This window comes from Chiroxiphia lanceolata, chromosome 12, assembly GCF_009829145.1.
Source record: "Chiroxiphia lanceolata isolate bChiLan1 chromosome 12, bChiLan1.pri, whole genome shotgun sequence".
Classification (NCBI taxonomy): Eukaryota; Metazoa; Chordata; class Aves; order Passeriformes; family Pipridae; genus Chiroxiphia; species Chiroxiphia lanceolata.
Window position 1 is genome coordinate 9,462,700 of NC_045648.1, and position 12,964 is coordinate 9,475,663.

General features: G+C 49.0%; 1 protein-coding gene and 1 long non-coding RNA gene across 5 annotated transcripts; one reads left to right on the plus strand and one right to left on the minus strand.

Moving 5' to 3' along the window:
* Positions 1–4,457: 4,457 nt before the first annotated feature.
* MEX3B (mex-3 RNA binding family member B) lies at positions 4,458–9,185 on the minus strand. 2 transcript variants are annotated; one of them, XM_032700459.1, is made up of 3 exons: positions 9,063–9,185; positions 7,976–8,215; positions 4,458–7,025 (listed from the first exon to the last, which is right to left on the minus strand). In XM_032700459.1, the coding sequence occupies exons 2-3, from the start codon at positions 8,211–8,213 to the stop codon at positions 5,611–5,613; spliced, it is 1,653 nt and encodes a 550-aa protein (XP_032556350.1). In that variant the 5' UTR covers positions 8,214–8,215; positions 9,063–9,185; the 3' UTR covers positions 4,458–5,610. The 2 variants fall into 2 exon arrangements, with proteins under 2 accessions (XP_032556350.1, XP_032556349.1); XM_032700458.1 differs by lacking the exon at positions 9,063–9,185 and having other exon boundaries at positions 7,976–8,780.
* A 417-nt stretch (positions 9,186–9,602) lies between these two features.
* On the plus strand, positions 9,603–12,497 carry LOC116792953. Of its 3 annotated transcripts, XR_004359324.1 has the most exons (4): positions 9,612–9,913; positions 10,143–10,230; positions 10,623–10,713; positions 10,861–12,497. It is a non-coding gene; the product is annotated as an uncharacterized LOC116792953 (long non-coding RNA). The 3 variants fall into 3 exon arrangements; XR_004359325.1 differs by having other exon boundaries at positions 9,603–10,230; positions 10,562–10,713; XR_004359323.1 differs by having other exon boundaries at positions 9,616–10,230.
* The last annotated feature ends 467 nt before the right edge of the window (positions 12,498–12,964 follow it).

Here is a 12,964-nt window from a genome sequence, read left to right on the forward strand (position 1 = left end):
CCCACATTAGGGAGAAATACTACCTGTGTGCCTTGGATAAGCTTCTATATGCAAACCAACCTTATTTGGCAGAGTTTCATTTATGGGGAGAACTAAATCCTGATCAAGGGGGGCTTCTGCTATTAGTTTCATGGAGCACCAAGCTCAGAAAAATGCAGCCCAGGGCAGATACTGGTGGTTTCTGTAGCCACAGACCCAGCTGATATTCTTTAAGGCCAAAAATTCAACATCACATGATAGATGCTATTTACAAAGACTGCACAAATCTTAAAAGATCAGGGCTACATGGTGCTCACAATATTGTCCATTTATGCATGTATATACCTGGGGCACAGTCAGAGTTTCACGTGCTACATATGTATAGATAACATTAAAGAATAATCTAGATACCAAATGCTTAAATATTTTTGGTACTGCTTCATCACTATATAAGCACATCGTGATACAACCTAATTCACTAAAATTAAAACTGAATAAGCTTTTTACTTTTTAATCAAGGTTAGAAATTAGATGAGATGTAATTATTTTACATATCCAACTGTGAAAGCTTCATTAAAATCCTTAATATTAAGTAATACAATAAAAGTTTTTGTAGTATTACAGCAAGTTGCTGTTAACATTAATGCACTGAAAAGAAAAAGACTTTCTAATTTTTTACTTTTCTGGAGGATTTTGTGCAGTCAATTGCATACAAAAGTACATACTGAATATATGGTCACACCTATGTATATATCTATATATTTTTCTGAGTACAAAGCAAGAGAACAGAGTAGTTATGAGTGTCTTTCCACATCACTCATCGTTGGATAGAGTGTGTATTCACCTGCAAACTTGGGCCCTTTGGCATTTGCCAGGTAGACTATCATAAACAGGTAAACTAGAAATGCAAATGATTATACAGATTGAAGCATCTCTTAACTGCTTTAAATTTAAAACAGTCTTTCTTCTCTAATTAAATCATCTCTACTTGAAAGACAACTCGAGTTACAGGAAACACAAATAAGCAGAGCCAGGGTAAATAATTCCTTTTTACTATTTCTAGATCAATTAAATGCAATACTCACCAGTGTGCTCTTTCAGCAGCAGAATCCACATTCACTTCAACGACAGCAAAGCATCATTTCAACTTCCAAAATGGCAAGACAAGGAGAATGGAGAAAAAAAGATGGGTGAGGGGGTTGGCAGAAAGGAGCAAAAAATATCAAACAAAAAGCAATTTAATTTAAATACCTTATTGTACTAGATTCTTGCTACTAAATTTAAAGTTTGCTTTTAACTCTCATTTCAATGGATTTGCAGGAAAAAAATCTAAAGAGTAAATTTAGATTAAATTGATCATTATAATTTATTTTATTAAAATAATATAGCTGAAAGACCTTTCTTCCAGTAAAGGGTTCTGGCTTTGATGTCTGATTGTTATGCAAATTCTGTAGAGTACAAGATACGGACAGAGGAATAATTAAGCTCTGGACTTTGTATATAATAATTCTTACAAATGTAAATGTACACTGGTTTGAGATAATGATGTGTACACGCACTGGGAGTCATACAAGTACCTTAGCAAAGACAGGAAACCCCACAAATACTCACCAATGCCTCCAAGCAGGCGTCTGGGACGGCAGGGCCAGGCTGCTGACACGCGCCGGGGGCACCCACACCCCCAGCAGCCCCAGAGGAGCCTCTCGTGCTGGAGACCCCCAGGAACAGTTCTCAGCACCAACACACAAACATTTGAAAAACAAAGTGAGCTTTGTTCTGGAAGATAAACATTGACCATATACATCTATATATTTCAAAGCACTCAATTAGAAACTGAACTTTGCCCCTTTCTCAGGCTTTGAAATATTCCGGCCCCAAACACAGGCCTTTATTCTCCTTTGGCGTGGGCATCACTCTCCCTCTCCTGCTCCCACACACCATATGGCCCCCGACCCTGGGACAAATTCTGCACTGATTTATGGCCTCTGCGGTCCAAGAGACTGACCTATGGTATAAATCTGGGGGGCAGCGCACTTGGGCAGCCTGCAGGTTCTTCCCCATGCTGTCTCTGCTCCCATGTGCTCGTTTCTGCCAGCCAAGGATGAGGGATTTACACCCTACCACTGGGAGCAGATCTGGGTTCAGGCCACATCCCTACAACTCAGCAAGCAATAAGACCAAATGCAATGGACACCACGAGTGCCAGTACAACCTGAAATGTCCTCCAACAGAGAAAGGGGAATGCGCTTGCCCTGTCGGCAGCTGGAGGCTCTGGGCAGTTGAGGTGCCTCAGGTGGGTGAGTGGTGCTGAGCCCACCAGCTCTGCCACCACCACAGGGTGTGCAAGCTTGGAAGGCAGGGCAAAAGGCACTCACTGCATCACTGGATGCCAAAGCAAGAGTAATCCAGATTGGTCCCTCTGTAGACAAAATAATTCACAAAGAGGAACGAACACAATCAGTTTTTAAGGCACTCCTGCCCATCTTCCCATCTCGAGACGACGCACACATAGAGCATGCAAAGGGAGCGAAGCAGCGTAGAGAGGCTGGAAAGGCACTCAGAGCCATGGACCAGGAGGGGAGTGCCTTTGTTTCAGCCACAGTTTGGTAAAGAAAACAACTCCTGCAAGATAACTGTGGATGAGGAGGCCAGTTGCATTCACTGACAGACTCAGCGGGCCAGGCTGGGGCATTCGCTGAGCTGCTGCACAGGGGTTGCTCTCCAGAGGCACATTGGCTGCTCACAGTCATCCATAACACTGCTGCAAACACCATGGAGATATACAGGATTGTACGTTATGGGGGGGGGGGGGGGGAAAGGAGGAGAATTGAGTTTTCACTTTTTGTTCATCTTATTTACCTTTCAGTTTCACTAAGCTTGAAAATCAAGCCAAGTGATGATCAAATTCACCTTTTTATTTATAGCCGTTTTCACAAGTTTTCCCAGAAAACAGCACAGGATGTTTACAATGAAATGAGAAATTGATTGATGCATCTTAAGTGCATTTCCTAAACACTCATCATTAAAAAAATATACACATAGACTTAAACGTCCTGATCCCTTTAAAGTGACCAATTTTGCCAAGGGTTTTTTTCAGTGTCTGTACCACATATGTATTTAAGCACACCTTCTCTGCCACTCTCTGGAAGCTGTTCCACAGCCCTGGGGTGGGGGTTTTTTTTCCCCCCATCCAAAATGACAAGATTCCTGAGCCAAGTGCAACACTCAGTGAGGGATTTTAACTCTGTAAATCAGATGATACCACAATCACAGTTCAATGAAAGAAGCAAAAATCAAATCAAATCAAACAAAGAGATCCCATCATCCCCTGCCGCATCCTCCCTCCTCCCCCTTCCCACCCAGCCAGCAGCTCCTTTAGTCCATAAAGGAGATCGGAGGAGAGCAGCTCTGCCATACACTGCTAAGCACAAAGTAAAACATATGAAATACGCTACACACTTTGTGCTTGCTTTGTTGTTTTCACTCACCCAATGGAAAGGGCAATGGCAAACTCAAAGAGAAACATTTTAGAGTGATGTGCAGCACCTTCCACAATTTGCTCTAAGACACTTCAGCCAAGAGCCAGTTCATTCAAACACACTGACTACACTCAGCAGCACAAGTCCTGCGGGGTTTGCCTGGTGGGTCCTTGGGCTCGTCAGGCAGAGGGCGGCTGCACTTCCTTCACCCCAACACCACTGCGGGCACCATCAAAAGCAAACCAACTTTACACGGCAATAAATTTTTTATTCAAATAAGCTTGTCAACACCAATTACCACAACCACAACTGCCAAATACCAAGAAGCACTGTGAGGAACTCGGGGAGGCTGCTGCAGCCCTCGTTCCACTCTACAAACACCAAGTTTGGGATGTGGGGCCCTGAGGCCTCCAGGCATGGCGGAGCCAGGACCCGCAGGATGCAGCCCTGCATCAGCACAGGGCAGCAAAGGAGCCTCCCCCACTCTCTGCTTCCAGCTCCCAAAGCTAAGCCAGCTGTCAGCTCTGTTTCTTACAATATGTTTTATCTGCTAAAAGTAACAATTCACACAAACCCAAGGATTTTTCATGACTAAAAATTCTGAATAAATAGTATTTTTCTATGTGGAAAACTCCAGCAATATGCCACATATTAAAAAAAATAAATAAATTTTTTTCCCTTAAAAACATGTTATAAGGTATGATTGCTGGCAGGATTATTCTGGAAGCCAGCACAAGCTAAAGAGTTCTAGCAACATTAGCATGACACAGTTTAAGCTCCCAATGTTTCACTGCTACAAGCGGGAAACAAAAATTCCAGAAGAAACTCTCAGTACATGAAATCAAATCACCACACAGAGTACCTTTTTTTCTGTAATATTTTATTTTATTTATATAGAAATACTTAAAAAAACATGAAGTAGCACCATTACTTAAGTTTTACTTTTATTATGTAGAACTTTAAATGTCAGAAAAATAAAACTCTTGATACAATTTCAAATCTTGTCTCAGCAAATATAATATTAGTATTTGACCATGAGGTTAAAGGCCCTTTATCATAAAATAAAATATACTTTGTTTTTAAACTTTGCTCAGTAAAGTACATTTAAGCTCAAGTAACGTCACCTACATATACATAAACAAGTGGTAAACAAATGTATTAAAATAGAAATACTAAAACTATAGTGGTGCAACAGAATTTTTGTAATTTCCACTGAATTCTATTTATACAAATGTTAGAAAGCTTCAACAGTTCCTTTTGACATATGTTTATACATTTCCATTTTTGTAATAATATAGAATAAAATATGCTTTATATCACTGAATAGAAAATATGCTGGGTGAAGCAGATTTAAAAGATTTTTTTTCTGAACCTATAAAATCTCCATCCCAACAGAATACTGTTCAAAGCATTACACATTTTATGGTTTGTAATTCCGTTCACAATTGTGTGATATTAAAATAATACAGTGTTCTTTGCCATAAGGCCATACTAAAATAAAAAAGATTTAACCCAGCTACAAAAAGTTCACTGAACTTAAATTAAAATACTTGTAAACATCTTTGCAATATGAAATATAATTTTTCAAGTCAAAAAAGAATAAAATACTTCAATCTGTATTAATGCAATTTATCTTTAAAACCTTTAAACGTTTTTAATATATATAAGAGATATGTTACAGTTTTGTTGGTTTTTTTTTCTTTTTTCTTTTTTAAAGTCTGATAAAGCTGCAGTATCATGGTTTTTCACAGGAACTTCTTGCCCTTTCAAGAACATTCAGAAAAGTATCCACCCATAGATTTAATTATTTTGTAATAAGCATCCTAGAACTACCAGCACGTTTTACTAACAGTCCACACACCATTGTCATCATCATAAGCATCTTCTACTTTCAATTTTTTTTTTCTGGTTTTTGTTTTGTTTGTTTATAAAAAAAGGGGGGAGTTTTGGAAGCTTCGTATTAAAGTACAGTGTAAAAACTAGCCTAGCACTAGAATGGAGTCGCCCGTTATTATTTATAGCATGCACCCGCTGTCACACCACCCCCCAAGCCCTCCCTCGGCCGCACCCGCACCCCTGGCGGGCGCGGCCCCGGCCCCGCCGGCCCCCCCGCCCCTGCCCTGCCCGGCCCGGCCGCTGCTGCCCCCGGCGCTCAGGAGAAGATGCGGATGGCCTGGGTGACGGCGCTGTGGCACACGGGGCACTGCGGCTCCGTCTTCTCGCAGATGCGGTTGGCGCACTCCATGCAGAAGAGGTTGTGGCCGCAGGGCACCAGCGCCGCGATCACCTCGCTCTCGAAGCACACCGAGCAGTCGCGGCTGCCCTTCCGCCGCACGCCGGAGGAGGAGCAGGAGGAGCTGGACGAGGAGCTGGAGGAGGAGGAGGACGAGGCGGAGGAGTCGGAGGGCAGCCCGGGCAGGTGGGCGCCCAGCCCGTTGGCGTACAGCGGGTAGGAGGCGGCCAGCAGCCGCCCGCCGGGGTCGCTGCGCACCCGGCGAGCCAGCGGGTGCTCGGTGCCGGCCGCGCTGCCGTGCAGGGGCGGGGAGAGCCGCGCCGGGGGCGGGGCGGCGCCGCGCCGGGGGCCGCTCACCAGCAGCGCCAGGTTGGCATTGGCGGGCGCGGCGCCCGGGAAGGCGGCGGCGGCGGCGGGCGAGGGCGCGGGCGAGGGCGGCGCGGCGGGGCCGCGCTCGAACTGCGGCCACAGGAGGGCGGCCCCGGGCGGCGGGGCGGGCGCCAGGTCGAAGCCGGGCGGCGAGTCGAAGGGCAGCTCGGAGCAGCAGTCCGGGGAGGAGAGGACGTCGCCGCCGCCCCCGCCGTACACGTAGCCGTTGGCGCTGTTGTTGTTGTTGTTGCCGTTGTGGGAGAAGCTCAGCGCCGGGCTCGGGGGGCTGTAGTCGGCCAGGCGGGCGCTGCCGCCCCCCCCCGTGCCGCCCCCGAAGTAGGAGTCGGTGGAGGCGCTGCCCAGCGAGCTGGAGCTGTCGTTGCGGTAGTTGCAGAAGGGCTTGCGGCCCGGGGTGGGCGTGATGCTGGGCGGTGTGGGCTTGCTCCAGAGGCTGCCCGTGCCGTTCAGCTCAAAGCCCACGTCCGTGCCGTTGGCGTGGAAGTCGTTCTCGTCCGTGAGCTCGATGATGCCGCCGGTGCGCATGGCGATGTGCGCCTCGATCTCCTCCCGGGCCCGGTCCACGTTCTCGGGCATGCCCGTCACCTCAAAGACCGGCTCCTTGTCCCGGCTCGGGGTCACGATGTACGTGTGCGTCTGCTGCTGGATGCGCTTGATGGTGGCCCCCTTGGGCCCCACGACCAAGCCCACCACGCGATAAGGCACCCGCACCTGGATGGTGGTTTGGCCGGGCAGGTTCGGGGGGCCGGGAACGGTGCCGTTCAGGGCTGTATTCTTGTTCCGCGAGGCTCGGATCATGGAGAAGTGCTCGGCCGCAGAGATGATCTCCCTGCGGGCCATGGCCACATCTTCCTTTCTGCCCGTCACAACAAAGAGCGGCTCCTCCCCGCGAACCGGGGTCTTGATGTAGGTGTTGGTCTTTGCCCGCAGAGCCTTGATTTTACAACCTGGGAACGAGATGCGGGAGATGGAGGGCGAAGGGGAGGGGGAGGAAGGGAAGGTGGTGGGGTAGAACCGGTTACAACCCATTGTTTGGGTGCAGCTAGGGAGGTGGAAAAAAACACACCCACCCGAAACACATTGCCCCCAGCCCCAGGTGATCGCTGGCATCTCGTCCGGGAGCCCCGGTCACGGTGTAAAGTAATGTCAGCCCACAGCCCTGGCACACGCCCAAAGGCAGCGCAAGTGGCCACCGACACATCTGCCATGCAAACTGCCCCAAAACTACCAACGTGCAGTTCACAGAGACGGCAACACAAAAAGAAAAAAAAAAGGCAAAAAAAAAAAAAAAAACCGCGTGCAGAAAAACTGCACTGCACGGCCAGAAATAAAATAAGATAAAATGCAAGCAGACCTAACAAATCAACACACCCGCCAGTCCACATTCCTGCTCAGCACTTTCCTTTTGGAAAAATAAAATCAGTTCTTAAGGTGAGGAGCAGCGGCTATACCGAATGAGCCACATTCCCCACTGCGGATGCTTTATTCCAATCCCATTGTTCCACTTCTCCACTCCATTTCTCTTCCTTAAAAATAATCCACGATTTTTAACTTTGGGGGGATGGTGGTGGGGAAGCACCGAGGCTCCCATTTTCCTCCAGTTTCCTCTTGCAAATCTTAACTTTTGCAGCCGGAGGAAAGGAGCGATTTTTATTATTTTCGTGATTTTTTTTCCCCAACCCGGCAGCTGAAAGTGCCTCTCGAAAGTGATGCATAACGCTCCTCGGAAACATCACGTCTGCTGCTGCACTTTCTTTGTCTGGGAGAAGCCGGCACTGGCCACCACCGCACGGCTGCAGCGTTCCTGGGAATGGCCAGTGTCGCATCTGAGCCGCCCGCCCGGCAGCGCGGAGGGGAGACCCGCGCCCCCACACCCCTTCGCATGCAAGGCACCCACCTTGTCTCCCCACTATCTCCGCGACATGTTCCGAGCTGGGCACCGGGACGCATTCAGTCATGTTCACGCTCTTTTTCCGAGGCTCGCTGTCGTAAATGGAGCCCGTCTCGTCGTTGTCCAGCCCCAGCAGGGAGAGCTGATCCAGGGCGATCTGAAGGGCTCTTTGGTCATCCAGGGTCTCTCCCCCGCCACCACCACCACCGCCGCCGCCGCCGCCGCCGCTCCCGTTCCTCTCCATGTCTGCAAAAAGCGAGCTGGGCATAGTCCCTGTGTGTGGTGCACCCTCCGCCTGCGCTCGGCTCAGTAGTAAGAGATCAGACACAAAGGAGAACCCAAGGCAGATGGCCAGCAGGAGAGAAGGGAAGGGAGGGTGGGCAACTGCTGCAGACCGGGGAATTGTTGCCTTTTGCTTGTATATTTTGTATCTTTTTTGCTTTTTTTTTTTCCTCCTCTCAGTGCAATCCGGTTTATAAGATGTTCTCAGGACCCCCCCCCAACGACTCCCCCCCCGGAGGTTTTTTTGGGTTGGCTTTTTTTTTTTTTTTTTCCCCTTTTTTTTTTTTTTTTTTGTCGGCTGGGGGGTGGGGTGGGGGGGGGGGTGGGAAGAGGATAAGCGAGAGGAGCTCCGATGGCTTCCCCCCCTCGAGTTCCTCGCCGGCCACAATGCCAAGCGGCGGCAGCGTTTCTTTAAGGAGCCCCTCCCAGGCTCCACTCCACTCACTCAGCGATTTTTTTTTTTTTTTTTTCCCCTGCTCTCCCCTCCTCTGTCTGAGGCTCTGCTGCAGCCAGACGGCTCTGGAGAGGCGGGCGGGCGCGGGGCGGGGAGCGGGGGCCGCGCCGGCCGCCGCAGCGTCAGCGCCGCTCCCTCTGTCAGCCCCGCGCCGCCGCCGCCGCGCGCCGCGATTGGCCGGGGCGGCGCCGAGGGGCCGGCGCTGCCCCCCCGGCCCGGCCCGGCCCGGCTCTTTGTTGTCGGGCTGCCCAACAATGCCGGGCCCCCCGGCCCCGCCGGCCGCTGCTCCCCCCTCTCCGCCGCGCCTCCCCCCCCCCCCACCTCCCCGTCCCCCCGAGCGCCCGCCGCCAGCCCCACCTGAGCGCTCGGCGGAGGGGGCTGCGCTTGGGGTGGGGTGGGGGGGAAGGGTGCCCTTTGTGCGCCTCCCGCCGGGCTCGGGAGGAGCAGCAGCGCTACCGGCGGCACCGCAGGGCCCCCCCCCGGCCGCGGCCCCGACCCCGCACCAGCAGCGGCGCCGCCGCCGCCGCCGCCGCCGCCCCTTCACCGGCCCCGCGGGCGGCGGCCGCGGGCGCGCGCGGAACCCCCCGCCGGCTCCCGCGCGGCCCCGCCCGGCGCGCGCCCCGCGCCTGCGCGCGCCCCTCCCTCCCGCTGCCCCCGCCCGCCCTCCCTCCCCCGGCGCGCGCACTGCGCCCGCGCGGGGCCGCGCGCGGGCCGGGCCCGACCCACACACCCGGCGCGGCTCCTGCGGCCGCGGCGGCGGAAAGGCCGCGCCTGCGGGCACCGCGCTGCGGCCGCCCAGGCGCCTCCCGGCCCGCCCTGCAGGCGCTGCGGCCCCGGCGGGAGCGGGGTCAGCGCCGGGGGGAGCCACGCCCCCGTCCTGCCCGGCCCGGCCGTGCCGCGCTGACCCGGCGGGCCGGGGACGGAGCGCGGTGACACCGCGGGCACAGCGGGACCGGCGGCGCTGCGCCCCTCTGCTGTGGTGCTTCACGCCCCTGCGGTGGTTCCCGACACTCCCACGGCTGCCCCGGCCCCGCAGCGTCCGCGTTTCGGACCACAGAGAGCCCGCAGAGGAAGAGCGCCTCTCGCACGGCCGCTCGTGCAGCGCAGTGCCACCAGCATCCCAGGGCTTTTGCTAAACCGCTAGAAAATAGATCACCCCGCCTCTTCCTTGGACCTTGTACCGCCAAAGGACCCTTCAACCAGTGAAAGTTGTTTTTGCTTTCAAGTACCCTGTCCCAAAAACTTTGCTTCGGTCTGGTGACTAGATATGAAAGTGTCCTCACCTTTGTCATAAAAACGCCACCATCACATTTTATTTCTCCAGCTCTTCTCCCTGTATCTATAAGCACTCATACTCAGTCCTTGCCAGCTGTCAGGTTCAAAACACTGACATTTTCGTACTTCAGAGAAATCAAATAATAAGTAATTGTTTTCCAGTATCAGGTATGACGGGGGACAGACGTTTACAAGTGCACCCGGATCTGTTTAGCCAGCTGCCTGTACAAACAAGTGTAACAAGTCACAGGTAATTGTTTACACACAGTGTTTATTGCAAATTACTGTCACTTCCTCAGGATGTTAGCATGTTGTATAACAAAGCTCCAGTGGATTGTTTTCTAGCAAGGGTATACACTGATGATGTGCTTTCCTAAGTGCTGAGCTTGTCCCATCAACTAAGTTTCATACTTAAAAGATTACTTATTTTACAAATTAAATTCCATAGGCAGCAGCAGTGGTTTCCACGGGGTAAATGAGAGATTACTTATAAGTTCTCAAGGATCCATAAGGCTTATAACAACAAAATAATGCTCTTTATTATTAAATAAAATAGAAATTAAAAGTCTGCTTCTTTGCAGTATTTTTAACTCAAGGACTCTAAAACCTGTGAGAGAGAACATAACTGTACCCATTTACCAGACAGAGGCAGGACAGGACAGAGGTGAGGGAAAGATACATCAGTGTAGAGGACTGGTGTTGTTGAAGTCCAACAGCGACAGTCACAAATGCTGTAAATGCAAAGATATGAGGAGAGGGGTTGGGTTGTGCTTGGATTTTACCTGTTTTTTGTTTTGTTTCTTCATCTGACTCATCCCTTTTTCTCTCCCTCCCCCTTCCCACTCCATCTGCTTAAACTATGATTGTGTTTCTGCCCAAGATCACTGTACTGTGCTGAACATCCATGTACTGACTAAGAAGAAAAAGGAAAATGAGTTATCTTCAGGTTTATGTTCCTCTATAGGAAAAAATTTCCCAAAGCAAGAGCCCGGGCAGATCTACCTTTGTTTTCTAATGTCAAGTTAGACGCTCTAATTAAAAATGTTTAAAATGCATTTCAGAATAAGCATGATCCTTTCAGGGGGCAGGGGGAGAAGAAGATGCATTTCTGGGAGACTAAGCATGCCCTGGTGTTCCAAGAGTCCCATGAATCCTGTGGAATGCTCCCACATCTTGAGGACTTTTTTTAGTGTTTTAGAAAACATTTAAGAGCAAGCTACAGGGAATAATAACAAAAAGTTCTACTGATGTACCTTAAAACCCACATGCACCAACAGCACAGCCCCCAGGGAGCACAGCATCTATGCAATGGCGTGCTCGTATGGCAACAAGCAACACACACCAGATTTATATGAATTTACTCCCTCCATGGAAATGTTTCTTCAGAATAACTTAATCTAGTCTAAATTAAAGTGTTACCTATCTACGTAATGCCTTTCATTCCATAAAACCTTGAAACATGCACAGAATTAAACTCCATCTCTGGGGGAGAGACCAACCATCTACCTACCAATTTACAGCAATTTAACAAAAGCAGGAAGGGAGGATATATTACAGGCAAATACAGGACTCACTGCAGGAGGAGTGTAATTCTCAATCCTTTTAGTTTCTCTCTGTTATCATTTCCCATTTGTGACAGAGGTAATAAAACTTCCTTCCTCCAACCTTTATTTAATTAAAGTGTAAGGTCTTTAGGGCAGTGAGCTTACTGTGTGTATATATACAGCACCTAGCATGAAGAGGTCATGAATTAATCTCAGGCCTTTAAATACTACTGTAAATACAAAGCAGTAGCAATAATAAGAATAGAACATAATTTTCATTTAGAATAGATGAGACTTCTGTTTTCAATGTGTTATCACAAAGAATAAATTGCAGGCATCCCAGGGAAAAATTAAATTAGGGGTCAAGGAAAAGTATTTCATACCAGAGACTTGCACCTCCACTCTAGCCCAGTTGTTTACACCCAAGGACACTGCTGCCCACTGTTACAGCATTTACTCAAAATTCTTATTTGCCATAATCTTACAAAATAATGTCCCAAATCCCATAGGTCAGATCATCAGTAAGAGTAGGGGTATAGTTTATTCTGAGACAGTTCATGTGATTACTGTGATAACATACCCAAATTAACCTTTTGCATGTGCAATAAACTGCAATTAGCAATCTGCAGACAAATGACAAGTTCCTTCGTTTCCTGTAATATGCAGCAATACACAAGCCAGATTTCCTATTGAATCCCATATTAACCTACATTCAGTGACAGCGAAATCTCAGAGCACCGTGTCAGAATTTATCATCTTTCAATGATGTTAGCTCCACCTCTTGACAGTTCTAGACAGGATGTTCATAAACAACTCATCCAGAATCTGAACAACTGCAGCTGAAAATGTTTATAATTTTTTTACCAGTTGTTCCAGCCACTCTGGATGCTTTTACTTAGGAATGGGCAGAGCTCTCAAAACAGTATGGCTGTGTTAAATAAATGACAAGAAATAAAATGAAGATGGAGTAGTGAGTGGCTTTGTGATGCCTCTCTGAGCTACTAGGAGGCTCAGGGGTAGGGAAGCTGCAGGAGTGCCTCCTTCCCTTGTGATAAGAAACATCACATCAAAAATACAAACAGAGAGATGATGCTGATGATTTTCCCCACGTGTGCTTTCATCCCCATAATTCTACACCTCTCCCTGTTACAGAATTCATTTGCAAAATATTTTTTTAAGAACAAAGATCTTCTGGGACAACTTGTGAAAAGCAATTTTGCTGCAAACCAGAAAAAGTCTCACACCTTTAACAGTCACCATGCCTCTGAAAAATCTTGATAGAGTGCTGTAAATCTAAACCAGTTGCTAATGGGTTTATTAAAGTGGTTGTTTTCAGTATGATAAACAAAAAAAAAATTTTGTAAGAGGCATCACTTACTGCACTTTCTTCATGTGCCTGTGCTATTAGTGTGACATGAGCAATTAGTGTGTGCTCGCATG